The sequence below is a fragment of the Anomaloglossus baeobatrachus genome, chromosome 9 (assembly GCF_048569485.1).
Source record: "Anomaloglossus baeobatrachus isolate aAnoBae1 chromosome 9, aAnoBae1.hap1, whole genome shotgun sequence".
In the NCBI taxonomy this organism is placed as follows: domain Eukaryota; kingdom Metazoa; phylum Chordata; class Amphibia; order Anura; family Aromobatidae; genus Anomaloglossus; species Anomaloglossus baeobatrachus.
Genome location: NC_134361.1, coordinates 17,819,968 through 17,844,709, shown reverse-complemented (window position 1 = coordinate 17,844,709; position 24,742 = coordinate 17,819,968). Strand labels below are relative to the sequence as shown.

The 24,742-nt window shown below is 48.6% G+C and overlaps 2 protein-coding genes across 2 annotated transcripts; one reads left to right on the top strand and one right to left on the bottom strand.

Moving 5' to 3' along the window:
- Positions 1 to 7,023: 7,023 nt before the first annotated feature.
- LOC142251715 (uncharacterized) lies at positions 7,024 to 11,407 on the top strand. The gene is made up of 2 exons (XM_075324772.1): positions 7,024 to 7,059; positions 10,664 to 11,407. The coding sequence occupies exons 1-2, from the start codon at positions 7,024 to 7,026 to the stop codon at positions 11,405 to 11,407; spliced, it is 780 nt and encodes a 259-aa protein (XP_075180887.1).
- Positions 11,408 to 13,650: 2,243 nt separating this feature from the next.
- Positions 13,651 to 17,687, bottom strand: PGLYRP1 (peptidoglycan recognition protein 1). The gene is made up of 4 exons (XM_075322421.1): positions 17,508 to 17,687; positions 14,854 to 15,055; positions 14,037 to 14,155; positions 13,651 to 13,944 (listed from the first exon to the last, which is right to left on the bottom strand). The coding sequence occupies exons 1-4, from the start codon at positions 17,554 to 17,556 to the stop codon at positions 13,766 to 13,768; spliced, it is 549 nt and encodes a 182-aa protein (XP_075178536.1). The 5' UTR covers positions 17,557 to 17,687; the 3' UTR covers positions 13,651 to 13,765.
- Positions 17,688 to 24,742: the final 7,055 nt, after the last annotated feature.

The window sequence follows — 24,742 nt, the reverse complement described above, 5'->3', positions numbered from 1 at the left end:
CAGACACACTCCGGGCTGGCTGGGTGTTGTAGTGCGCCGGGGACCGTACACTGAGCTGGTGTTCCTACAGTCATCTGGGGGACTTTGTGTTCTGGGAACGCAGCGCCGACCCTCACTGGACCGGGCGGCGCTGCTGTGACTTGTGGTGCGCCGGGGATACGCCGACCGCGCTTTTACGGCGGCGGCGTTTATAACTCTAGTCCCCGGCTTTTGGGCCTAGGACGCCGGCAGCTCCGATCGTTCCCGCCCCCACCCTGTCAATCAGGGTAGGGGAGAGACGCTGTTTCACGGCAGCGAGGAGGGCTGGAGCCTGATTTACATGCTCCAGCCCTCTCACTAGGCACAGAGGGAAGCAGGCTTCCCGCTCTTGGTCAGGAACGCCCAGGGCCCGCCCCCCTTCTTCTCTCAGCCGGCAGCCATTACATGCATGTCTGGCTGGAGGAAGGACGCAAGGCTCTGGGAGACCTAGACTGAGGGGCTTTGGAAGACCACACACCCGCTCTTTAGCGGGCGGTAAGCGGCTTTTCAGCTGGCCCCTCTAGTGCCTCAGTGTATGTTAGTGTATTGTGTCACTGGACATAGAGATTTATTGATTTCTTGCACTGTGAGGTCGCTTCCTGGCTGAATACCCCAGATCGCTCTGAGGAAGCAGCAGCATGTCATCCACAAGACGCAAAGCTGCCAAGGCTAGGGCTGTGTGCACTGTGTGTGCTGCTTGTGGGACTGCTCTACCAGCAGGTTCCAAAGACCCCCATTGTGTGCAATGCTCAGATCCGGTGCTGCTTCGCCAGCCGGAGTCAGGAGAGATAGTGACCCAGGCTGAGACGCCTGTAAGTCCTGCCCCGGTGTCAGGGTCAGACTTTGCAGTTTTTGCGGTTAATATGTCGGTGACTATGGCAAAAATCCTGGAAACTTTGCAATCCATGCCTGGGGCTCAGTCTATGGACACGGCGAGGTCTATGTCCTCTAACCCTCCGCAGTTGGATTTAATCCAGACTGCAAGGGGGTCCCCGGCCTCTCAGGATGAGTATGATGACTCAGATGATTGCCCCAGCCACCCCAAGCGGGCTCGCTGGGAAAGACCCTCAACGTCATCACACTGCTCAGGGTCTCAGCGCAATCAGTCTCCCTGTGATGTGTCTGAAGAGAGTGATCAGGAGTCTAATCCTGGAACCCCTCTCAATCTGGATACCCCGGATGGGGACGCCATGGTAAACGATCTTATCTCAGCCATCAAAATGGCGTCTCGGCACAACAACAAGGTCCCGGCATTCATGGCGCGGTCGCGAGATCAAAGAGCGCTGGCGGCAGACGCCTTGGTGCAAGATTGGTCGCACTTCCGCCTCCCATATGTATTCCCGCCTCTGGCACTCTTGCCCAGAGTACTACGCAAGATCAGATCCGATTGCAGCCGCATCATACTCGTCGCCCCAGACTGGCCGAGGAGATCGTGGTATCCGGATCTGTGGCATCTCATGGTCGGCCGACCGTGGTCGCTTCCAGACCGTCCAGACCTGCTGTCTCAAGGGCCGTTTTTCCATCAGAATTCTGCGGCCCTGAACCTGACTGTGTGGCCATTGAGTCCTGGATCCTATCGTCAACAGGATTATCCCAGGGAGTGGTAGCCACAATGAGACAAGCTAGGAAGTCAACTTCTGCTAAGATCTACCACAGAACGTGGAAGATTTTCTTAACCTGGTGCTCTGCTCAGGGAGTGTCTCCCTGGCCATTTGCATTGCCCACTTTTCTATCTTTCCTGCAATCAGGGTTGGAAAAGGGCTTGTCGCTCGGCTCCCTTAAAGGGCAAGTCTCGGCACTATCCGTGTTTTTTCAGAAGCGTCTAGCACGTCTTCCTAAGGTGCGCACGTTCCTGCAGGGGGTCTGTCATATTGTGCCCCCGTACAAGCGGCCGTTGGATCCATGGGATCTGAACAGGGTACTAGTGGCTCTCCAGAAGCCGCCCTTCGAGCCTCTCAAAGAAGTTTCTTTTTCTCGCCTGTCACAGAAAGTGGCGTTTCTTGTTGCGATCACATCGCTTCGGCGAGTGTCTGAGCTGGCTGCTCTGTCATCCAAGGCTCCCTTCTTGGTGTTCCACCAGGACAAGGTTGTGCTGCGCCCCATTCCGGAGTTTCTCCCTAAGGTCGTATCCTCGTTTCATCTTAATCAGGATATATCATTGCCTTCCTTTTATCCTCATCCGGTTCACCGGTATGAAAGGGACTTGCGTTTGCTAGATCTGGTGAGAGCACTCAGGATCTACATTTCCCGCACGGCGCCCATGCGCCGTTCCGATGCACTTTTTGTCCTTGTCGCCGGTCCGCGCAAGGGGTTGCAGGCTTCTAAAGCCACCTTGGCTCGATGGATCAAAGAACCAATTATAGAGGCCTACCGTTCTGCTGGGCTTCCGGTTCCTTCAGGGCTAAAAGCCCACTCAACCAGAGCCGTAGGTGCGTCCTGGGCATTACGGCACCAGGCTTCGGCTCAACAGGTGTGCCAGGCAGCTACCTGGTCGAGTCTGCACACGTTCACCAAGCATTATCAGGTGCATACCTATGCTTCGGCGGATGCCAGCTTAGGTAGAAGAGTCCTGCAGGCGGCAGTGACATCCCCGTAGGGGGGGGCTGTTTTGCAGCTCTAACATGAGGTATTTCTTTACCCACCCAGGGACAGCTTTTGGACGTCCCAATCGTCTGGGTCTCCCAATAGAGCGCTGAAGAAGAAGGGAATTTTGTTACTTACCGTAAATTCCTTTTCTTCTAGCTCTTATTGGGAGACCCAGCACCCGCCCTGTTGTCCTTCGGGATTGTTTTTTGCTGTTTGCGGGTACACATGTTGTTCATGTTGAACGGTTTTTCAGTTCTCCGATGTTACTCGGAGTTAATTTGTTTAAACCAGTTGTTGGCTTCCTCCTTCTTGCTTTGGCACTAAAACTGGAGTACCCGTGATACCACGGGGGGGTATAGCCAGAGAGGGAGGGGCCTTGCACTTTTAGTGTAGTGCTTTGTGTGGCCTCCAGAGGGCAGTAGCTATACCCCAATCGTCTGGGTCTCCCAATAAGAGCTAGAAGAAAAGGAATTTACGGTAAGTAACAAAATTCCCTTCTTTCTGATTATTGCCATGGATCTGAGCGCAGAACAGAAGGACTAATGTATTTATAGGATGGTGCTGCGTCTGTGTACACAGAGACAGCATTTTACACAGTTGCTAAATCTATCTTTTAAGCCACATTTTAGAAATCCGCTAAAGAGAGAGAGCACTTAGCTTAGTGAAAACAAGCTCCGATCAGCAGTACAGCAAGTGTTTTTGATGATATTTTTTTTAGAATAAATCATCAGTATCAGATCAGCGGGGTCCGACCTCTGGCACCACCGTGATCTACAGTGTACAGAGACAGCACAGCACCGTACACTGGGTAGTGGCCGTACTCGGTACTGCAGCTCAGCTCTTAAGTCATTAATATCTAAATACTGTAACATTTGAAAGATATAAATGATATAAAACAATAAATAAATGTTTTTTCATCACTTCTGCTGTTATTCGTCTTTCCTCCCTCACGCGTCACTTTCCTTATTGTGACAGAAGAAAACAGCAAAGATACATAGCTCAGAAAACAGTATCACACAGGAGAGGATTAGATACACAGCTTAGCAAGCAGGATCACTCAGGATAGGATTGGATACACGGCTCAGCAGACAGTATCACACAGGAGAGGATTAGATACACGGCTCAGCAGACAGTATCACACAGGAGAGGATTAGATACACAGCTCAGCAGACAGTATCACACAGGATAGGATTAGATACACAGCTCAGCAGCCAGTATCACACAGGAGAGGATTAGATTGTCACACAGGATAGGATTAGATAGCTCAGCAGACAGTATCACACAGGATAGAATTAGATATACAGCTGAGCAGACAGTATCACACAGTTTAGGATTAGATACACAGCTCAGCAGAGAGTATCACACTGGAGAGTATTAGATACACGGCTCAGCAGACAGTATCACACTGGAGAGGATTAGATACACGGCTCAGCAGACAGTATCACACTGGAGAGGATTAGATACACAGCTCAGCAGACAGTATCACACTGGAGAGGATTAGATACACGGCTCAGCAGACAGTATCACACTGGAGAGGATTAGATACACGGCTCAGCAGACAGTATCACACTGGAGAGGATTAGATACACGGCTCGGCAGACAGTATCACACAGGAGAGGATTAGATACACAGTTCAGCGGACAGTAACACACAGGAGAGGATTAGATATACAGCTCAGCAGACAGGATAGGATTAGATACACAGCTCAGCAGACAGTATCACACTGGAGAGGATTAGATACACGGCTCGGCAGACAGTATCGCACAGGAGAGGATTAGATACACAGTTCAGCGTACAGTATCACACAGGAGAGGATTAGATATACAGCTCAGCAGACAGTATCACACAGGATAGGATTAGATACACAGCTCAGCAGACAGTATCACACAGGATAGGATTAGATACACAGCTCAGCAGACAATATCACACAGGAGAGGATTAGATACACAGCTCAGCAGACAGTATCACACCATAGGCTTTCTCAGTATATGGGGCCCTTGTTTTCGGCCTCCTGATGGTTTCTCCTTTCTCTGGAGCGTTGTATCTATACTCCGCAGTTTCCCTGATTCTGACTCCCTCATACAGGACTCATGTTTGTGATAAATATATCTTTGTACCGTGTTATCCAGTAGAGATAAAAAATTGTTTAAAAGAACTGAAGTCCTCAGAGGTTGATACCTTTTAATGGTAACTGAAAAGATGGTAATAATATCGGCTTTCGAGACGCTCAGGTGTCTTTATCAGGCCGGTATAACACAAAATCTGAAGAGTGTTTGTGTTATATTGAGCCTGAAGAAGAGACCTGAGAGTCTCGAAAGCCGATATTATTACCATCTTTTCATTTAGCCTTTAAAAGGTATCAACCACTGAGGACTTCAGTTCTTTTAAACAAACTAGTAAAATGGTAACATCCGGCTTTTAATCATTATTATGATGCAGTAATCAAGCTGTTTAGATAGAACATAACATATTTATTGGAATACAAGTATAATTGTAAATATGCAAAATCTGCAATCCACTATAAACTAGAAGATCAGATTATATGCGATACACTGTGCAGTAAGTGGGAGAAAAACAAGGAAAATGACAGAATAACATTTGTGCAGTCTGTGAATTTTTTCTGAGAAATATTATCTCCTCCGTCAGATCCTCCTCCATAGATGTCCTCAGATCAGATCTAACCGGAGCACAACTCTACAGTAAAGCCGGGACCACACGGCGACATCTCCGGTGTAAAGAGAAGTGGAGACCCCGTAACGTTACAGAGGGGGGCCGAGAGCTGAGGAGAAGACATGTCTTGTAGAAATCCTTCCCAGAAGAGTATGGAGAACGGAGAAGCCCACGGAGGAGGATGGAGGACAGAGAAGCCCCTGGAGGAGGATGGAGGATAGAGAAGCCCCCGGAGGAGGATGGAGGACAGAGAAGCCCCCGGAGGAGGATGGAGGACAGAGAAGCCCCCGGAGGAGGATGGAGGACAGAGAAGCCCCCGGAGGAGGATGGAGGACAGAGAAGCCCCTGGAGGAGGATGGAGGACAGAGAAGCCCCTGGAGGAGGATGGAGGACAGAGAAGCCCCCGGAGGAGGATGGAGGACAGAGAAGCCCCTGGAGGAGGATGGAGGACAGAGAAGCCCCTGGAGGAGGATGGAGGACAGAGAAGCCCCTGGAGGAGGATGGAGGACAGAGAAGCCCCCAGAGGAGGATGGGTGAGGGGGGCACAGGTTCCCTGACTCCGCCCACATGTCAGGTCACATGATCATGTCATCATCACAGGTTTTTCTCTCCACCAGGATCCAGTTTCTACCTCTGGGCACAGTCCGGTGAGCAGCAGGACCCGAGGGGGGGAGGGGCGCCCGGAGGCTACAGTGCGGAGGTCACAAGGCCATGGGAATACAGCTGGTGAACTACAAATCCCAGCCTGCCCTGCACTGCCTGCTGGATATTGTAGTTCTACAGTCACCAGAGAAACAGCACATATACAAAGATAGTAAGGCATGCTGGGAGAAGTAGTGCTAGTGCAGATCCTGGTGGATCGGAGGGTATTCTGGGCTTTGTGGTTCCTCAGTACTCCCTGTGTGTACAGATCAGTCATAATATTAAAACTACTGCAGGAGACATGAGAAAGGGACAAATTGTGATGTGTAAATCACTGGGTCAGAGCGGTTCCGACACAGCAGCCGGTGTACAGGGGTCTTGTGGAGTGTTCCCAGTATACGGAGGATCTTGTGGGGTGTTCCCAGTATACAAAGGGTCTTGTGGGGTGTTCCCAGTATACAAAGGGTCTTGTGGGGTGTTCCCAGTATAAAAAAGGGTCTTGTGGAGTGTTCCCAGTATACGGAGGATCTTGTGGGGTGTTCCCAGTATGCAAAGGGTCTTGTGGGGTGTTCCCAGTATACAGAGGGTCTTGGGTGTCCCCAGTATGTCGTGGGTCTTTTGGGTTGTCCCTGGTATATGGTATGTTTTGTGAGGTGTCCCCGGTGTACAGACGTTCTTGTGGTGTGTTCTCTATATATGGAGGGTCTTGTGGGGTGTTCCCGGTATACGGAGGGTCTCTGGGGTGTTCCCAGTATACAGAGGGTCTTGTGGGGTGTTCCCAGTATACAGAGGGTCTTGGGTGTCCCCAGTATGTCGTGGGTCTTTTGGGTTGTCCCTGGTATATGGTGGGTTTTGTGGGGTGTCCCTGGTGTACAGACGTTCTTGTGGTGTGTTCTCTATATATGGAGGGTCTTGTGGGGTCTTCTCTATATACGGAGGGTCTTGTGGGTGGGGTGTTCCTGGTATATGGCAGGTGTTGTGGGGGTGTCCTCGGTATACGGCAGATGATTTCCGGTGTTGTGACAACTCTGAGACCGTCACAGTTTGCTTTGTATTTTGTAGCTGTGTATCTGGTGATTTTTGCCGTCTCCTCCTCCGGGGCCTGTGATGGGACTTGAGCATCAGAACTTGACTTTGAATAATGTAAGACATTTTATTTTTTGATTTTAATAAAATACCACAATGTTTTTCTGTCTTCACAGACTCGCAGCAGTATCCGTGCGTCATGCTCCCATTATCATCCTTCCGTTTATGATGGGAGATGATGTCCAGCGATGACCCTGACGTCCACTGTATGAAGAGACAAAGCTCACAATCATCCAGGTGGAGGAGCGCTCCATCCAGTAACAAGGAGACACAAGGTGAAAAACGGAGAAAAACTGCCCAAGAGCAAACCCTGTTGTGACGGGGTGTACATCAGAGCAAAGAGAGACAACAGGCCGAGGATGATCCAACAGGTTTACTAACAGGAATACAGGAACAGCACACGATTAGTCCACATAAAACAGATTCGGGGGCCCTTCCCGACAATCCTCGGACCGGATAACAAAGCAATCGTCCTTACAGTAGTCCAAAGAGTTTCACACAATCCCACGGGCCGCCACACAGGCCTAGCTCCGTCCGTGTCCACAGCCACCCAGGCTGGGGCTCCTGCTCTCTTCAAGTTTCAGCTCACTCTGAAGTTACAAAAAGGGAAATGCATTGTCTGTGCTGCTTGACCAGCCCACCATGTTTGTTCAGGGGGTGGGGGTCACACATCCTATCATCAATGGTTTGGTCCATCACAGGGCTCAGATATGTCTGCCAGCCACAGTAGATGAAGGGATCCCCTGCTGTGCAGCACAATGACTATTCCTTCACTGGCCAATGCAATTACAGACTGGATACACAACTCTGGAAAGAAGAGGACAGGCTATTTACATAATCACATTAGATGCCAAGACTACAATTGTTTGAGAGAGACACATTGAGACCAGTAGCTCCCCCAAGAAAATACATGAATTACAACTAATACAACCAGGGAAATATACATATCATGACATAGTATCACAGCATATACAGTGAGAGGGTAAATTACATCTTCACAATCCCTCCCCCTCCCAACTTGTGTACGTACTAGGGACCTCTACAGGTCACTGGTTAAGTACACACAGGCAGAGCGTTACTTACATGTGGCTTCATGCAGCCACGAATTGGCATCGTAGCTCTCCCACATCATTGCCCAGGAGAACAGCTGCAGGCAGACCACCCATCACCCCAACCACACATCGCCTGACCCCAAAACCAAAGTTCAGATCCACAGTGGCTGTGGGAATAGTCCTCCATTGTCCACCAGCCAGTTCAATAACAATCCCAGGTCCTCTATGGATTGCCTCAGGCCGAACCACTCGGGGATCAGCCAGTGTGAGGAAAGCACCCGAGTCACAAAATCCAACAAGTCTCTGTCCATCCAGCACAACCTCCTGCAAGTGCTTACCTCGATGAGCAGAAGTCGTCATAACTGCGGGTCGCACCCCGTAAACTCCTGGTGGTGCAACATGGGGGGCTGAGTCACTAGGCCAGTCCTCACATAACGGTGCCACATCTTCCTCCATGGCACTGGGCTGTAAATAATTAACAATCCGATTGGGTGCAGGATCAGTCCTCATTTGAACAGCTGGGCAGGAGACTTGCCGATGCCCTGGCTGTCCACATTGATAGCATCTGAGCTGGGTCTCCCTCCATCCAAGGCGTCCTCTTGGGTAAGGGGTAGGGGAACTTGGAGGCCGGCTCCCACCTGAAGGTGCTGTAGGGGTTTGAGGATGATTCCTCCATGGCCTGGCTGGGCATGAGGCCTGCAAATGCCCGGGATGCCTACAAACATAACACCTGCGCTCTGTTACTTCCTCTCCCCGGCGTATTCCAGAAAGTGCAGTAGAAGCAACTGGAGGCACATTAACACGGGTATCAACATGTGGTGGCTTAGAGGAACGGGGAACAATGGGGACAGAATAACTGGGGGCATCCGGTGTTGTGGAGCTGTTAGGCGTCTCTCCATCCTCCAACAGAACCCTCCACTGAGGCTTGATGGTGAGAGCCTCATCAGCGAGAGCAGCAGCTTCCTCCACTGTCGCTGGTTTTCTCTCACGCACCCATTCCCGGATCTCAGTGGGGCACTGGGCAAAGAATTGTTCTTTTAGGATGACCTGCAGGAAGGTCTCCCAAGATAAGGCCTCCTCTGCCTCCAGCCAGCGATTACATATTTGTTTGAGTCTATGAGCATATATCTTAAAAGACACTTCCCCATCACAGGCTAAAGCACGGAACTGAGTCCTGTAAGTGTCTGGGGTCACAGCATAATGTTCTAGAATAGTCTGTTTAATATCCGCATACTCACAGTTCCACCGAGGGTCCATAGCTCTATAGGCTTCAGCAGCTCCCCCCTCTAGGAGCCCAACCAGATGCCGGACACGCTCCCTGTCCGGGACTTCCATTAATCGACACTGATGCTCAAAGTCCTGGAAGAAGCCCTCAATGTCGCCTGCAGCCTCATTAAACGGCTTAAAGTCTTTGCGGGACACCCTGGGAAGTTCCCTCATGATGGGTGCTGGGGTTACAGTCTGTCTGGAACCTCTCGCGGCTTCCACAGCGAGCTCCTTATCCAGCAGTGCCATCTCCTCCATCCTGCGCTCCTTCTCTTTAGCTCCACGCATGGCCTCCCTCTTATCTTCTATGGTGGCCTCATCTCCAAGCAGTGCCATCTCCTCCTTGTACCACACAACCCATTGACTTTTTTGGGTATTCACCTCCGGCTGCCGTCTTTCTTCCGTTTGCTGTGAGGATCCTTCCTCCACGTCATTTTGCGAACAGACTCCTTCTAGCGCCTCAATCAGCTGCTCCTTGGAGAGTCCTTTGAAACGAACTCCTACTTCACGGGCCTTTGATTGCAGGCTCCCCAAAGTCCAGGTCTTGTACTCTGCAGTGCTGGTTCGTGATGTTGAGCCATTGTCCTCCATTCCTTCTGTTCTGATCCCACCGCTGCCAACCAGTTTGCGACGGGGTGTACATCAGAGCAAAGAGAGACAACAGGCCGAGGATGATCCAACAGGTTTACTAACAGGAATACAGGAACAGCACACGATTAGTCCACATAAAACAGATTCGGGGGCCCTTCCCGACAATCCTCGGACCGGATAACAAAGCAATCGTCCTTACAGTAGTCCAAAGAGTTCCACACAATCCCACGGGCCGCCACACAGGCCTAGCTCCGTCCGTGTCCACAGCCACCCAGGCTGGGGCTCCTGCTCTCTTCAAGTTTCAGCTCACTCTGAAGTTACAAAAAGGGAAATGCATTGTCTGTGCTGCTTGACCAGCCCACCATGTTTGTTCAGGGGGTGGGGGTCACACATCCTATCATCAATGGTTTGGTCCATCACAGGGCTCCGATATGTCTGCCAGCCACAGTAGATGAAGGGATCCCCTGCTGTGCAGCACAATGACTATTCCTTCACTGGCCAATGCAATTACAGACTGGATACACAACTCTGGAAAGAAGAGGACAGGCTATTTACATAATCACATTAGATGCCAAGACTACAATTGTTTGAGAGAGACACATTGAGACCAGTAGCTCCCCCAAGAAAATACATGAATTACAACTAATACAACCAGGGAAATATACATATCATGACATAGTATCACAGCATATACAGTGAGAGGGTAAATTACATCTTCACACCTGTCCCCAAATATTACACTGTGTGAGGAGGAACAGGAGCAGCCCGGAGATGGGAAGAGGTTTACATGTACAGACTGTGCAAAAAGTTTCACCCGGAGATCATCGCTGGTCACACACCACAGGATCCACACCGGGGAGAAGCCATACATCTGCTTCGACTGCGGCAAAGGCTTTACAGATAGCTCAAATCTTGTAAAACACCAGAGGACGCACACCGGAGAGCGGCCATACGCCTGCAGCGAGTGCAAGAAAACTTTTACTGATAGTTCAAATCTTATTGCACATCAAAGGGCGCACTCAGGAGAGAGGGCGCACTCAGGAGAGAAGCCGTACGTCTGCAGCGACTGCGAGAAAAGCTTTACTCTTGTATCCAACCTCGTGACCCATCAGAGGGCGCACACCGGAGAGCGGCCTTACGCGTGCACAGACTGCGAGAAAAGGTTCTCTGGCAGTTCTCACCTTGCCACTCATCAGAGGGCGCACAGGGGGGAGAAACCGTTCTCCTGCGATGAATGCGGCCGACGGTTCACTCAGGTCTCCAACCTCATTGCACACCAGAGAGCGCACACGGGGCTGAGGCCGTACACGTGCACCGCCTGTGGGAAGAGCTACACACAGACGTCCAACCTGATTGAGCATCAGAGAACTCACTCCGGTGAGAGACTGTATGTCTGCAACCAATGCGGGAAAGCCTTCAATCAAAATTCATGCCTCATCAAACACAGAAAAGTACACGTGAAGCATACGGGAGTCAACGTTGTCTGCAGTCCCTGAATTAGGACCAAGTTCAGCGGGGTGTTCAATCCTGTGTGTCCAGCGGAGGATGAGAGGCCGCTACAAAAACAAGGAGAAATAAAGAATGAATTTTGTTATATTAATTGTATTTATAACAAAGTGGTCAGAGGACTCGTCACGTCCACGCTTCTCCTCCCGATTTCTAATATATGAAAGATCGAGCTCATGCACGATGGAGGGGTCACCGATCAAACAGTCGGGTTTTACGCCAGGATCCGGGTCTAGTCTGCATTAGTTCTGAGACTTGAATCTCGTGACATTTCTCTATTTATTGTATTGATTTGTATCTATTTCCGGCAGATTTTATTTTTCTGTGGATGCAGCTGTCTGAGCACCTGAGTTGTCTAAGCCCATGAGTTGTCTAAGCCCCTGAGTCGTCTGAGCACCTGAGTCGTCTAAGCGCCTGAGTTGTCTGAGCACCTGAGCCGTCTGAGCACCTGAGCCGTCTGAGCGCCTGAGTTGTCTGAGCGCCTGAGTTGTCTGAGCGCCTGAGTTGTCTGAGCGCCTGCATTGTCTGAGCTCCTGAGTTGTCTAAGCCCCTCAGTCATCTGAGCACCTGAGATGCCTGAGCGCCTGAGTTGTCAATTTTAATTATATCATTTTGTGGGAAGAATAAAGTTTTTGATCCTTTTGTATTGAATTGAAAAATTCCAGTTTTGTTTCCTCCATTGAACAGAATCCCCAGACTCCATTTTTTTTTAGAGCCAAACTACATGTCAGCCTTGACATAGAATATAGAGAAAGTCTGGCTCTACTGCTATAAATCTAGGTGCTGTAGGGTAAATAAATATATCACAAATAGCAAAACCCAAGCACTCAGAAAGAAGAGGAGAATGATTTTTGATGCAAGTGTTTTTTTATTATTAACAACCGACAAACTGCAAAAGTGTGAACCCTGACATATAGCAACAACCACCGTTTCGGTTATGACACCTTTATCAAGGTAGTTGCTTAATATAGAGATGCTATGTCATACGGGTCAGCTTGGACAACAGTCAATGTAGATTAGATGGAGGGCATCACAATTAGCAGTATGAGTAAAGGCAAAGGAGTGGAGGAGAAGACGCCTGCTTAGGATGTCCAGGACGTGCTGTAACAGCGGTGGCAGTGGAAGCGGCGGCATTCGACCGCTGTTACAGCACGTCCTGGACATCCTAAGCAGGCGTCTTCTCCTCCACTCCTTTGCCTTTACTCATACTGCTAAATGTGATGCCCTCCATCTAATCTACATTGACTGTTGTCCAAGCTGACCCGTATGACATAGCATCTCTATATTAAGCAACTACCTTGATAAAGGTTTCAGAACCGAAACGTTGGTTGTTGCTATATGTCAGGGTTCACACTTTTGCAGTTTGTCGGTTGTTAATAATAAAAAAACACTTGCATCAAGAATCATTCTCCGCTTCTTTCTGAGTGCTTAGCCTTGACAGAGTCTTGTGCAAAAAAAACTGAACCCTCGGCGCTCACTGCCACCAGATCTCGCTGAAGGTTATTTTGCAGTTACTCAAATGTTTTTGACCACTGAGCCCCTCAGGACTCTGGTGACAGAAGGGGTCCCCTGTTTTCATGCTCAGTTTGGAGAAACCTTTCCTTATATGTTGTTCTATTACTTGTGTTCTTCTAATTATATTGTTTTCCTTTAATTGATTTATTGCAAATAGAAGGCAGTTTATCAATTTAGTAAACTTCCTTTTTTTTTTACTAATTACTTTATATGCGCATGGGGAGGGGAACTGTAAGTGATTGGGGGGGGGGGACCTTGCAAAACAATCACGGGAAACCCGATGGGTTGTTTAATGACAACAGGGGCCCCAATTCGGGCTCATGGATTTCTATGTACGTCCCTGATGAGCCCTTACCCTATTCCATATATGATCATTATTCTGTATACAGATCATAAAGGGGAAAAAAAGCCATTAATGTGTAGGTAGGACAATGACCCCCGGAGCGGGCGTTACTGTAAAAAAATTTTTCCGCATGAAAAAAAAACCCAGCAAAAATGCTACTTGTGATCAGGAGCTTAAGTTCCTTTCTTGACATTAAATCAATTAAGTCATCGAATCTTCCAGATTTTTATGATTGTGAAGGTCGTCCTGGAGCGAAGACCAATTTATGCGACCTGTATAATTAATCACGCCATTGAATTGAAGTTGCAGGTCTCATGTATTATATAGAAAATACAAGCAGAATATGTACAAGAAAAAATGGCAGATATGTGAGAAATGTGTCTTCAATCATGTAATGTTGGGTGAAGCGTCCCGGCGTCACCACCACTGGATGTTCTAAGCTTTGGCTTTTGTTGAAGTTTATGGCGTCTTTGATTTCTGGACGTTCACCTTAAGCATTGAAGTGCGGCCAGCGCTGAATGACCTGGTACAGGCTGTTCCCTGGGCAGCTGGTGCTCATCACGTTGCGATGTCCCTTTAGTACGTAACTCCCTTTGATGAAGTTTTTGGAGACCCCACAAGCGATGAGATTCCTCGCTGCATTAAGAGCAGCAGAGTTGGGGGCACGTTCTGCAAAAACAAGAAAGAACTTAAGTGAAGAACTGGGAAACAACTATTCCTCAAATCCACCGCGATCACAGGCACAGAATATCCCCACTTACTGGTGAAGGACCCGATGAAGCTGATGCCAGTAGAGATGGGGTTGTAGGATGTGGCATGTGCCCCGAGTGTCTTCCATCCTCGGCCCTCGTACACAAGGCCATCCTCTCCGATAAGGAAGCTGCGCGGAGAAAGGTGGAAATCATCATCTACAAGTCATCGGATTTTAATCTTTTTTTATCACGTTAAAGAGCAATTTCCATGTTTTGCCTCTGTCTTGGCCATTGTCGGAACTGAAAATCAGCTCACAATGAAGTGAATTGGAGCTGAGATGCGGTACCCGAGAGCGTCCACCGTGTAGTGTGGCATCCAGCCGCCGCGGGAGCTGCATCATCTGACTGATGGGGCGCCACATGTCCAACCCCATTAAGGATAGGTCATTAATATGAGTCCTGGACAAAAAACATTTGGGTTCGTTCACACGTGACCACAATCTACATTCTTAGATTTCTGCCATAAATACGGGTCTATCAGTGACGTATATTGGTCTCGTCGAGGTTGTTTCAGTATATAGCTCGTAGCCTGTAACAATTATTTCCCATTCTTTCCACAATTAAACAAATTTGCCAAATTTATTAATTTTAGCCAGACTACCCTAAAATGTTCTATGCCTTATGTGTGCACCCCCGACTCTTTCTTGACCGATGATATTGGGGAAAGATGGATTTGGTATGTTACATTTCCACACCCGTTCCATTTGTTTTCAGGGAAGTTAAACCAGAGGTATCTGAAAAGGACCAGGGTGTCCGGCATCGCTCACCCCCCTCTCCCCCATTGCAAACGAGCACTTGGCTATTGAACATTCGTTTTGCCTCTCACTTGTAGCCGATGTCGCACCAGCCTCTGGACGTCATGTGATAGGTTTGTATACTCCTGACTTGGGCGCTGCACGTCGTCCTGGAGCTGCAGAAAGACCCTTCCGTGTGATGGATGATCACATTAGGCACCGGCGTTCTCAGGCCGGATCGGCAGGTTGGGTTCTTCCCTCCCCATTGAGCTCTGGATACAATAGTTGGACAACCTGGATGATAAGGAAGATGGGAAGAAAATGATTTTGCCGTAAAGGGGAGCCACTGAATCCAAGCAAAAAGATTTCTGCTCATTTTGACCAATTACATTGACCAGAAAATCTTAATTATTTTACTATTGTCAAAAATCATAAAGCGTCGCTTTCCTTTAAGTATCCAAGATGTCCAAGATGTCAGAACATGAGCCTGAGCTAGGGCCGGATAGATGCACCAGGCACTTACCTACCTCAAGGTCAGGCCCAGGCTTAGTTATGTGACGTAGCGTTTGTAGCCATTGCCCGAAACAAGGCAACCCAATCGTTCGCACTCCGAGTTCCTTTTATCAGTCCAGGATTTGAGCCCCTTATTCCCTGAGCAAATGTTAGGGAACACTGGTGTAATGACAGCGAGGCTGAGATCACTTTTCAGTTCAAATGAAAAACGTAATTCATGTGGAAAAGTGTCTACATGCAAATTATGCAAATGGGAGCAGAAGGGCCCCACTGATTATTATGGGGAGCTTCTTGTGCAAGTTTTTAGAAAAGAAAAACGTCAGCATGCAGGATTTTTTTCAGTTCTACAAAGAAGACACACAACTAAACCCACACGGGCCCCATAATAATCAATGGGGCCCTTCTTTTTCCATTTGCATTATTAATGCAACTCATACTTTTTTTGCACTTTAATTCCATGCATCAGTTCCTTTAAATGGATGTAGATCGTGTACAGCAGTCAGTGCAAACAATGGACAATGGAAAGAGTCAGCAATGAGACATTTCCAGTAAAACACGGCTTTTATTCCACGTTGCAGTAAAAACGTAACAGAGCAGGAGCCGCTCATCCCCCAACATGTCCCGGTAATAAACCCTCCCTCACGGCTCGGGTGGTTTTGCATTCAGAAGTGTTGATTTAATGAGCGGCTCCTGTGCTGTTGTTAAACTTACTACTTATGAGTACTAAACACCCGAGCATGGTAGTGCCCGCTCATCACTAGTTACCAGTACTGAATACCTGAGCATGGTAGTGCCCGCTCATCACTAGTTACCAGTACTGAATACCTGAGCATGGTAGTGCCCGCTCATCACTAGTTACCAGTACTGAATACCTGAGCATGGTAGTGCCCGCTCATCACTAGTTACCAGTATTGAATACCTGAGCATGGTAGTGCCCGCTCATCACTAGTTACCAGTACTGAATACCTGAGCATGGTAGTGCCCGCTCATCACTAGTTACCAGTACTGAGCACCTGAGCATGGTAGTGCCCGCTCATCACTAGTTACCAGTACTGAGCACCTGAGCATGGTAGTGCCCGCTCATCACTAGTTACCAGTACTGAGCACCCGAGCATGGTAGTGCCCGCTCATCACTAGTTACCAGTACTGAATACCTGAGCATGGTAGTGCCCGCTCATCACTAATTACGAGTACTGAATACCGGAGCATGGTAGTGCCCGCTCATCACTAGTTACGAGTACTGAGCACCCGAGCATGGTAGTGCCCGCTCATCACTAGTTACCAGTACAGAGCACCCGAGCATGGTAGTGCCCGCTCATCACTAGTTACCAGTACATAGCACCCGAGCATGGTAGTGCCCGCTCATCACTAGTTACCAGTACAGAGCACCCGAGCATGGCAGTGCCCGCTCATCACTAGTTACCAGTACAGAGCACCCGAGCATAGCAGTGCCCGCTCATCACTAGTTACCAGTACAGAGCACCCGAGCATGGTAGTGCCCGCTCATCACTAGTTACCAGTACTGAGCACCCAAGCATGGTAGTGCCCGCTCATCACTATTTACAAGTACAGAGCACCCGAGCTTGGTAGTGCCCGCTCATCACTAGATAGGAGTACCGAGCACCCAAGCATGGTAGTGCTCACTCATCACTAGTTACGAGTACTGAGCACCCGAGCATGGTAGTGCCCGCTCATCACTAATTACGAGTACTGAGCACCCAAGCATGGTAGTGCCCGCTCATCACTAGTTACCAGTACTGAGCACCCGAGCATAGTAGTGACCGCTCATCACTAGTTACCAGTACTGAGCACCCGAGCATGGTAGTGCCCGCTCATCACTAGTTACGAGTACTGAGCACCCGAGCATGGTAGTGCCCGCTCATCACTAGTTACGAGTACTGAGCACCTGAGCATGGTAGTGCCCGCTCATCACTAGTTACGAGTACTGAGCACCCGAGCATGGTAGTGCCCGCTCATCACTAGTTACGAGTACTGAGCACCTGAGCATGGTAGTGCCCGCTCATCACTAGTTATGGGTACAGAGCACCCGGGCATGGTGGTGCCCGCTTATAACTACTCCAGACCTATAGGCAGAATATAGGCTGCCATAAAAAGTCTGCTATATTCTGCTGCCTATTACCACACAAATTTGCCACAAATACAATCACCCTATTGCAGCATAGAAGCGAAAAGTACATTCGGTGGCAGTAATGGCAGATGTGGAGCTTCTTACCGTGTATTGTGATGCAGGACAGGGACAGGATCAGGAGCAGACGGATCATGATGGCAGGACACTGATGAGGAGGGACGCGCTGATGACTCTTTGTGTGGATGGAGAATTGTCTGCGCAGCTTCTGTATTTGTAACCTGATGTCAGGATTGGGAAATCTGGGACTGCCCCGCGCCGGTGGAGGACGCCTCCATAACCACAGCTACCTGAGAAGACATGAGATGCCAGAGAAGAAGCAAAAGTCCTGCACCTTCTGACTAAACCCACGGTCACATAATAACAATGAAAAAGATATTTTATGGATCGGATTATTTTTGTTTTCCTTTATTATTATTGCACTCAGACATTTTTTAGACTTCCCTCAATTTACTATATGAGGACTTGATCCTCTTGTATGATGCGTTCAGAAACATGGAATTTCAGAACCATGTCTAGTAGAAGTGACGGCGACACCGGGGCATTGTTATCCCGAGGCTGCGATGATTAGCCATTAAAAGCCATTGAATGCATCACAGGACGCCGGTACGCTGACAATCTCCATCCTCTGCCAACCACCTTAGATGCCACAGCGGCTATGACTGAGGCATCTAAGAAGTAAAACAGCCGGGATCAGAGGTTTCTCCAATATTGACTGTCACAAGCTATAAATCACATTTTTGGTGCGCAGTCAACTACAAATCCCTAGTATAAGTCATCAGAAGTCCGGGCAGCACTTCATCAGACCTCTTTCACCAACCAGTACAGGCGCAGCACATGTACCAGTGCTTGTATGTCACAAGGGGGCAGAGGTGTATGGTTTAGTGCTGATTTTGAACTGAGCATGTGCAGGAATAGCTGCTCTGCACATGCTCAGTACGAACAGGCATACATATGATTAGTGTTTCAAACCTAACCTCATCGAAAAGCGCATGCTAAAGGAGAGGGACCTCAAGTGAGCAGGGACACTCTCTACAGAAGGGTGGATTATTTTCTAAGAAAAATACTTGTTTAGTATAGATGGGCCAGTTAAGGGTAAATTTGTTAGCTTTGGACGATCTCCTTTAGGTAATATTGACACAATTTTATTGCCCCCTCCGGGCCGGTATTTAATTCATGAATTTAGGAAAGCTGCTTACCCTTGCAGGAACTGTAATGGCGGCCATACTAGTTGTCTCTTAATGTTCCCCAAAATAGATATATACGATATGGAGAAATGGACACAAATCTTAATCACTGAGTTCAGGTTTCTCATTCAGCCCCATTGTCCACAGTGTATAACATCCAGCCCCATTTACCCTGGTGTATAACTTCCGGCCCCATTGCATCCAGTGTATAATAATTGGCCCTATTTCCCCCAGTGTATACCTTCCGGCCCCCCGCCTTGCCATGCCATCTGCCATCAGTACCACGTGACAGAGCGGCCGGTGGTGCAGAGCTCACTGATACAGCACATACTGTAATAGAAGCCACCAGGGTAAAAAGTCCGGTCATGACCTTTATTCTTCTTTCTTCCCCATCACCTGTGAGTGGTATTATTCAGAAAGAACTACAGGAACTCGGCCACAAAGAGGAGAACCGTAACGTTACAGAGCTGGGGGCCAAGTGCTGAGGAGCAGAGGGCAGAAAAGTCCCCAACACTCTGCTGACCCCACAACTGCTGAGTCCAGTCCTTCACTGGTAACATGAGCACAAACATTGCGACCGCCAAGGGCTTTATGTCCGAGAAGCTGCAGCCATGCATCACCAAGCACAATGCCGAGCCGTACATGACCAAGCACAATGCTGAGCCGAACATCACCAAGCACAATGCCGAGCCGAACATCACCAAGCACAATGCCGAGCCGTACATCACCAAGCACAATGCCGAGCCGAACATCACCAAGCACAATGCCGAGCCGTACATCACCAAGCACAATGCCGAGCCGTACATCACCAAGCACAATGCCGAGCCGAACATCACCAAGCACAATGCTGAGCCGTACATCACCAAGCACAATGCTGAGCCGTACATCACCAAGCACAATGCCGAGCCATACATCACCAAGCACAATTCCGAGCCATACATCACCAAGCACAATGCTGAGCCGTACATCACCAAGCACAATGCCGAGCCGTACATCACCAAGCACAATGCCGAGCCGTACATCACAAAGCACAATGCAGAGCCGTACATCACAAAGCACAATGCCGAGCCATACATCACCAAGCACAATGCTGAGCCGTACATCACCAAGCACAATGCCGAGCCGTACATCACCAAGCACAATGCTGAGCCGTACATCACCAAGCACAATGCCGAGCCGTACATCACCAAGCACAATGCTGAGCCGTACATCACAAAGCACAATGCAGAGCCGTACATCACCAAGCACAATGCCAAGCCGTACATCACCAAGCACAATCCTGAGCCGCACATCACCAAGCACAATGCTGAGCGTAGGAAGAAGTAGTGTAAAGCCATCACCACCGGACTCTGAAGGAGACGTGTTCTGTGCAGTGATGGTTCACACTGCTCTATCTGCATCTGATGGAGGAGTCTCGGTTTGGTGATTTCAGGAAAATATTAACCCCTGACTGCCTTGTGCCTGCGGTACAGAGGGTGGAGGAGGATGATGCTCAGGGCTGTTATCACGGGTCAGCCCAGACCCATTAGTTCCAGTGAAGTGAAATTTTAGTCTTCAGCACAAGACATTGTGGACAATTGTAGCTTCAGCTTTGTGGGAACAGTTTGGGAAGACCCTTTTCTGTTCCCCATGACTCTGCCCAGTGTACAGAGTCCATAAAGACATGGAGGGGGGAGACCATGACGCCGCACAGAGCCCGGACCCCAGCCCCATCCTATAATGGAGCCTGTGACCCTGGCCTCCCCCCAACATCAATGTCATCTCACAAATGCTCCTCTGGATGAAGGGGAAAAAAGGGGTAACTCAATATTAATGTCTATGGATGTAGAATGAGAGGACAGAGAAGCCCCTGAAGGTAGAAGATGGTGGGGGGGTGGCACATACAATTAGGTCCAGAAATATTTGGACAGTGACACAATTTTCGCGAGTTGGGCTCTGCATGCCACCACATTGGATTTGAAATGAAACCTCTACAACAGAATTCAAGTGCAGATTGTAACGTTTAATTTGAAGGTTTGAACAAAAATATCTGATAGAAATTGTAGGAATTGTACACATTTCTTTACAAACACTCCACATTTTAGGAGGTCAAAAGTAATTGGACAAATAAACCAAACCCAAACAAAAAATTGTTATTTTCAATATTTTGTTGCGAATCCTTTGGAGGCAATCACTGCCTTAAGTCTGGAACCCATGGACATCACCAAACGCTGGGTTTCCTCCTTCTTAATGCTTTGCCAGGCCTTTACAGCCGCAGCCTTCAGGTCTTGCTTGTTTGTGGGTCTTTCCGTCTTAAGTCTGGATTTGAGCAAGTGAAATGCATGCTCAATTGGGTTAAGATCTGGTGATTGACTTGGCCATTGCAGAATGTTCCACTTTTTTGCACTCATGAACTCCTGGGTAGCTTTGGCTGTATGCTTGGGGTCATTGTCCATCTGTACTATGAAGCGCCGTCCGATCAACTTTGTGGCATTTGGCTGAATCTGGGCTGAAAGTATATCCCGGTACACTTCAGAATTCATCCGGCTACTCTTGTCTGCTGTTATGTCATCAATAAACACAAGTGACCCAGTGCCATTGAAAGCCATGCATGCCCATGCCATCACGTTGCCTCCACCATGTTTTACAGAGGATGTGGTGTGCCTTGGATCATGTGCCGTTCCCTTTCTTCTCCAAACTTTTTTCTTCCCATCATTCTGGTACAGGTTGATCTTGGTCTCATCTGTCCATAGAATACTTTTCCAGAACTGAGCTGGCTTCATGAGGTGTTTTTCAGCAAATTTAACTCTGGCCTGTCTATTTTGGAATTGATGAATGGTTTGCATCTAGATGTGAACCCTTTGTATTTACTTTCATGGAGTCTTCTCTTTACTGTTGACTTAGAGACAGATACACCTACTTCACTGAGAGTGTTCTGGACTTCAGTTGATGTTGTGAACGGGTTCTTCTTCACCAAAGAAAGTATGCGGCGATCATCCACCACTGTTGTCATCCGTGGACGCCCAGGCCTTTTTGAGTTCCCAAGCTCACCAGTCAATTCCTTTTTTCTCAGAATGTACCTGACTGTTGATTTTGCTACTCCAAGCATGTCTGCTATCTCTCTGATAGATTTTTTCTTTTTTTTTCAGCCTCAGGATGTTCTGCTTCACCTCAATTGAGAGTTTCTTAGACCGCATGTTGTCTGGTCACAGCAACAGCTTCCAAATGCAAAACCACACACCTGTAATCAACCCCAGACCTTTTAACTACTTCATTGATTACAGGTTAACGAGGGAGACGCCTTCAGAGTTAATTGCAGCCCTTAGAGTCCCTTGTCCAATTACTTTTGGTCCCTTGAAAAAGAGGAGGCTATGTATTACAGAGCTATGATTCCTAAACCCTTTCTCCAATTTGGATGTGAAAACTCTCATATTGCAGCTGGGAGTGTGCACTTTCAGCCCATATTATATATATAATTGTATTTCTGAACATGTTTTTGTAAACAGCTAAAATAACAAAACTTGTGTCACTGTCCAAATATTTCTGGACCTAACTGTATGTGGCACCCCAGTGGTCATGGGAGCCACAGTGGCGTCGTTCTCCTCACCGGGGGGCAACTCTATGCCTGGAAGCAGCGGGGATATCTCCATGTCAGGTCCAGTCACACACAACACTTCCTAACTCAAGCCAGAAGGGGGAGCTCAAGTCCTGTTTAGGGCGAGCTTCCCTGTGCATTCTGGGCTGGGGAGGGGTTAGACAGGGAGACAGGAAGAGGGACCTCAGAACTCTAGTAGCAGGGAAAGAGAACGGTCGCTGTTAGAGAGCTGTCTGCAAGCTTTTCAGGACCGAGCGCTGAATAAGGACACCGGGTCCTCGACTTTCGGGTGCTAACGGCCCAGCAGTAAACCCAGAGGGCAAGGAATTCCACATCTCCTGGCCCATCAGAGACTCCCAAGGCGAAGTAGCACAATAGAGCCCGGGGCCGCAGAAATACAAGCAGGCCCTATATCCGTCTCGCGCTGCCCACCACAAGGGGCAAGGCATACAGCATCTAAGAAGGGGGACGCTGTGCTGCTACAGGCCACAGCGACCCACGCACAGAGCGCACTAAGGAAGGCCTCCAAGTCACCTGGCAAGAAGAGATCCCCCACTGCTACCAGGCTGACTGTCAATTTTTAAGATGTTATTAGAATACAAAAATTGGCAGATATTAGGTTAGAGTAGTTGTTTGGGAATTATAAAGGACCTGATAGGAACCTAATCCCCAAAATCAGCCACAGAGACCCCATGATTGTCCACAAATCCCCAGAATCAGCCATAGTGCTACCAGCCTCAGCTACAGAACCCCATATCACCCATGGTGCCCTAGAACCAGCCATTGTGCCCCCAAAATCAGGTACAGAGCCATAATCAGTCATTTTGCCCCCAGAATCAGTCACAAACCTTATAGTGAGCCATTGTGCCCCCAGAATCAGATCAGTCACAAAGCCCCAGAATTAGCCACAGAGTTCCAGAATTCACCACAGAGCCCTACAATCAACCATAGTGCCACCAAAATCAGCCAGAGAGCTTTACAATCAGCCTCAAAGCCCCAGAATCAGCTGCAAATCTCCTGAATAAGCTACAGGGCCCCAGAATCAGTTATTGTGCTTCCAGAATCAGTCACAGAGCCCCTGAATTACCCATGGTGCCACAAATTCATCCACGGAGCCACTAGATTCAACCATGGTTCACTGGTTAACTTATAGCTACCCCAAAGTCAAGCCCAATGCCACTAGAGTCAGGCACAACCTGCCCATAGTTAGCTACAGAGTCCGAACAATCAGCAAGTCACCGATAGTCAGCTGCAGTGCCCTGAGAGTCAGCCACAGACCACTCAGAGTCAGCCCTAGAGTCCACAGAATCAGCCACAGTGTCCACAGAATGAAAGCTCATGGCAAGTAAGACACAGCTTACCTAGGGGCAAGTATCGTGCCCAGAGTGATCCGCAGTGTGCCCCAGGATCAGCCACAGCTCTCCACACTGCCCAGTACCCAACTGTACACTACTGCTCTATTTTCCCACAGCAAAGAGGGAGGGAAGGCCTCATACACGTCAGATGAAAATGGGCCAACCAGACGATCATTTGTCACACCTCAGACTGCATCGGCCATATTGGATTCAGCGAGTGTTTATCATCATTCGAAAAACCCAACAAGTTTGGCCTGTGTTGTGAATCACAAAAGGTCATCAGTCTAAGAGAACCCACCGAGACAGCCAACAACTGTTTGTTATGATGGAATTTGGCCATTTTGGACAATTTTATTCTAACATGAATGGGCACCATTGGGCATAAGTTCGTCAATCTGCCAGGCTCAGGGCGTGTTTAATATTTTTTCTATCAGGACTGAAGCACTGTGTCCCAGAACAAATAGGGACTATACGAGTGTTATGCGATGTTTGGCTCTGCACGCACTTGGTGGCACGGCAGCGTCAGACTCTGTTCACACTACAGAGTTTGGCAAGCAACATGAGGCTTCTGAATTGTTCAGCCAGAGCCGGGTGTCGGCTGATTCAGGTTCACTGGTCTTCAGCCCTGCAGGAATTACTTCCTACAGACTGGTGAGCAGGAACTAGGAGCTCAGGTTGCTATTTGTCACGTGCAGCTGTGTCCTTCCTATTTAAGGTACTTTATTCTTCCAGTATGCGTCGATGATAGCTTTAGCATAAGCTCCTGCGATCCCGGTCTTTTGTGTGAATCTGATTATGGTGATCTGTGTTGCGATATTGAGTGCTGTGGACATTTACATGTTGTGCGTTACTTTCTCCCCTTTTTCGTTGTTCCCTTGTACACATGTTGTATCTCCTGGGTGTTTTGAGTGCTGTGTGTATGAGTTTTCGTTCTCCGTTGTCCGTGTCGTTTTTGTGGGGTTTTGCTATTATGTTTTCCGGCTAGACCCAAGGGTGCGGGAGAGGGAGAGTAAGATCAGAGCTCGGACAGGAGTCAGGGTCATGCTGGGGGCTTGGACCTGGCTACCATCAAGCCTACCTCCAAGATAAGGGACAGCGCAGGGTTTCTAGTCTGAGGGCCAGCCTATGGGCCTCCTGTCCTGTCATTACATAGCCCGAGACAACCAGTAGATATTCATCTACTCATTTCATATAAAATAAATATTT

Coding starts and splice junctions, on each gene's coding strand:
- LOC142251715 (XM_075324772.1), top strand. CDS start 7,024: ATGGGACTTGAGCATCAGAACTTGACTTTGAATAAT. Junction 7,060..10,663: donor AGAACTTGACTTTGAATAAT/GTAAGACATTTT, acceptor CTGTGTGAGGAG/GAACAGGAGCAGCCCGGAGA.
- PGLYRP1 (XM_075322421.1), bottom strand. CDS start 17,556: ATGATCCGTCTGCTCCTGATCCTGTCCCTGTCCTGCATCACAATACAC. Junction 14,156..14,853: donor TGGTGCGACATCGGCTACAA/GTGAGAGGCAAA, acceptor TTCTCCGCGCAG/CTTCCTTATCGGAGAGGATG. Junction 13,945..14,036: donor CTTCATCGGGTCCTTCACCA/GTAAGTGGGGAT, acceptor TTGTTTTTGCAG/AACGTGCCCCCAACTCTGCT.